The 3,073-nt window shown below is 43.0% G+C and overlaps 1 protein-coding gene across 1 annotated transcript in view; it reads right to left on the minus strand.

Annotated features, from left to right (window-relative positions):
- Positions 1 to 868, minus strand: part of ccny (cyclin Y) — a 242,511-nt gene extending 241,643 nt beyond the window's left edge. Inside the window, exon 1 of the mRNA XM_048616197.1 lies at positions 12 to 868. Coding sequence (XP_048472154.1) covers positions 12 to 162 — 151 coding nt within the window. The 5' untranslated portion in view covers positions 163 to 868. The remainder of the gene's footprint in view (positions 1 to 11) is intronic.
- Between the last annotated feature and the right edge of the window lie 2,205 nt (positions 869 to 3,073).

A 3,073-nucleotide genomic window follows, 5' to 3' on the forward strand; every position in this document is an offset into this window, starting at 1 on the left:
CGGGCACATACCGTCCACCGCCTCCCTGTCGCTGATGTGCTGTAGGTTACAGCCCGTGTCCTCCCGGCTGATGTCGGTGTCGGTGCGGTAAGTCTCCAGCCGAGCGTGGTTCCTCCGCAACTTGGGGCTGGATGAGACACAGCAGGAAGTGGTATTCCCCATTTTCTCTCTCCCTCTCTCAGAGGATGATTAAATTTTTTTCCTTGATCGAATGAAGGGTCGGATTCAGATGAAGCCAAAGGAAGTAGGATTTTCCACACAGACCACACGAGAGATGAAATATATTACAGATATTTAAAACAAGGAGAGAGAGGGCAAAAAAAATCAGTGTCCGATCAGAGAAACACCCTCATCCGGCCAGATTTAGCACTGCACAGCCATGGAATAGGACCGGCGAGTTTTCCCCCTCTCTCCTGAGACTGACGGACCAGAGGGGAGCTCTGCTCAAACCTCAGCAGCTGATTTCCCTCTCCATCTCCTTCAACGTCCACTCTAAGCCATTATTACTGCTTTCTTCCTCCTTTCTCGCTAATACTAAGAAAGCCCTTCACGGTTTGAACGTCCTCCAAGATGGTAATGGCAACAAAAACACACACACACACCACAAGCTTCAGGTGGAGCCTCGCATCATTGTTGCTGTGTGTGTTGGAGTCTGAAATGGTGACTTATCCCCCAGTACAGACACACACACACAGTAATAACAGTACAGTGTAACCAATCCGCTCGAGGAGTTCCGGTTCAAGGGTAGCGATTTGCCGGTGAATACAAAGTGATACACAGCCACCAGCCGAGGCGATACATTACAGCCGCCGACGGGGTGACTGCAGTAAAACCAGCCCCCGCAGCATTTTCGGATGTACGGACAGAGAGGGCTGCAAAATTCAGGACAGTGCATGCGTGGATGGGGAATGCTCCGTCAGCTTTAATTCAACTTTTTTTAACACGCAATGCAAATGTTGAATGTGTTTCTCAGTACAATTTCTCCCACCTCTCCTGTAAACACCAACCTAAGATTCCATATCACAGCCCAGCAGCTCTCTTTTTTTATTTTTGATAACCCCTTTTTATTTATCCATCTGAATAAATGAGTGTTAGCGTCTGTTCGGCCACAGCGTTTATGGCAGACAGCCACCTCAACTGTTCCATGTCTTCACAGGTGCACTTTCCATCAAAGCTGCATTTTTACCCTGCCTGCCTGAATGGAGAGATGCAGTCCCTCAGCTGCCACCTGAATCAAGTACTGAATATGATCCTTCTGAGTCTTGGAATGATTGCAAAACAGAAGGAGGCTTTTCAACTCTTTACATCTGCACTGCCTCTCTGCTATTTCCCTATCTTCTCCCCATCACCTTGCACATTCTTCCCTTTCGGTTAATAATCAATTCCTCCTTAATTGCCCTGATTGAACCTGTCTCTGCCACACTGTCAGGCAGTGTAATCAAGGTCCCACTCACTTGCTACATGAAATTTTTCCTCATTTTCCTGTTGCTTCTTTTGCCAATCACGTCAAGTCTGTGCCCTCCGGTTATTGTCGCTATCATCGATGAGAACAGTTTGCTGTATCCACTCAGTCCAGACCTCTCATAATTTTGTATGCCTTGTGAGACAGGTACAATTACAACATTCAAAAGGCATCTAGATGCGTATACAAATAGGAAGGGTTTAGAGGGAAATGGGCCAAATGCTGGCAAATGGGACTGTATCAGATGGGATGTCTGGTTGGCGTGAATGAGTTGGACCAATGGGTCTGTTTCTGTACTGTATGAATCTATGACTCTATGACTCCTCTCAACCTTCTCTTTTCCCTGGAGTCCTAAACTCTCCAATCTACCTATGTACCTCATCCCTGGTACCAATCTCATGAATCCTTTCTGCACTTTCTCCAGTGCCTTCACATGTTTCCCATAGTGTGTGCCAGAATGGGACTCAGTCCAGGCAATATGGTCCAGTGACTTCTTTTCCCATCAGTCTGAATAAGATTTGGCCATCTAATGAGGCAGATTTTTTTCACGGACAAACAGAATGTTCTGAGTCATGTGTCAAATCTCAGTTGCACCATCTATGGGAGGTATGAGACTGAGTGGAAATTTAGTCCACCTTATCAACACATTTGGAGGAATGAGCTTCAGGGCAAATAGAAACCAATTAGTGTTGACCTTGTCAGCAAACCCCACACCTGATAAAAGAATATAAAACGGCTGAGTAAACCTAGATGATCCTTTCCATCCAATGCTGAGAGAGCATTCCCAGATTCACTTCTTGCCCTGGGAATGGCCTGTTTTGCAGTAATGTGAAAGAATTTTAAATTTATCTACGCAGGATTAAAAGTTCTAATATGTAAAGCTTCAAGTTAAAACCCAGGTACACTTCAAACAATGAAGTTAATACAAGAAAGAAGACAGTTGAAAGCAGTTATCTTAATGAGTGATACAAACCAATTTTGGTCATTGTAATACATAACTGCTTCACAGTAAGGAAAGTTGCAACAAGCAATGTCCACTTTGAAACCAAAAGTTCTATCAGTTTTCTTTAGTTTTCTAGAATATAATGTATGACCTTACAATTATTAAATGAAATTATTGTGCATGGTCAGCCATGCTGGTGATCTTTACATGCATCATTATACAGCAATATTTATATGATACAGGAAGCTGTCTGTGTCAGTGGTGACCATTATAGCCAGAAGACAATTGTTAAACTTCATCCTTCAGCAAGTAATGGTTATATTTTACTATATATTAACAGATTGGAATAAGATACTGAAGCTGGAGGCTTGATCTGAAGGGTGAAATTGTGGGAAAGAAAAGTCCTAACATTGGAGAGTAACCTGGATAAGTGTTCTTTTCTCAAACAAATTAAGATCTGACAGGAAACATGGCAGAATAAGGATGAATTTTACCCATTTCCTTTCCCTAAAATAAATCTAAGTGATGGAGAATTTGCAATGCTTATAAAGTCAAATTCTGTTTACTAAATGGGAATTTACTGTGCATGGTATCTCACAATGGATTAATTGAAACTTTACTGACTGCCAGTTTCACAAAACCAGGGCCACAGCAGATTCAATTATACT

The sequence above is a fragment of the Rhincodon typus genome, chromosome 2 (assembly GCF_021869965.1).
Source record: "Rhincodon typus isolate 14 chromosome 2, sRhiTyp1.1, whole genome shotgun sequence".
In the NCBI taxonomy this organism is placed as follows: Eukaryota; Metazoa; Chordata; class Chondrichthyes; order Orectolobiformes; family Rhincodontidae; genus Rhincodon; species Rhincodon typus.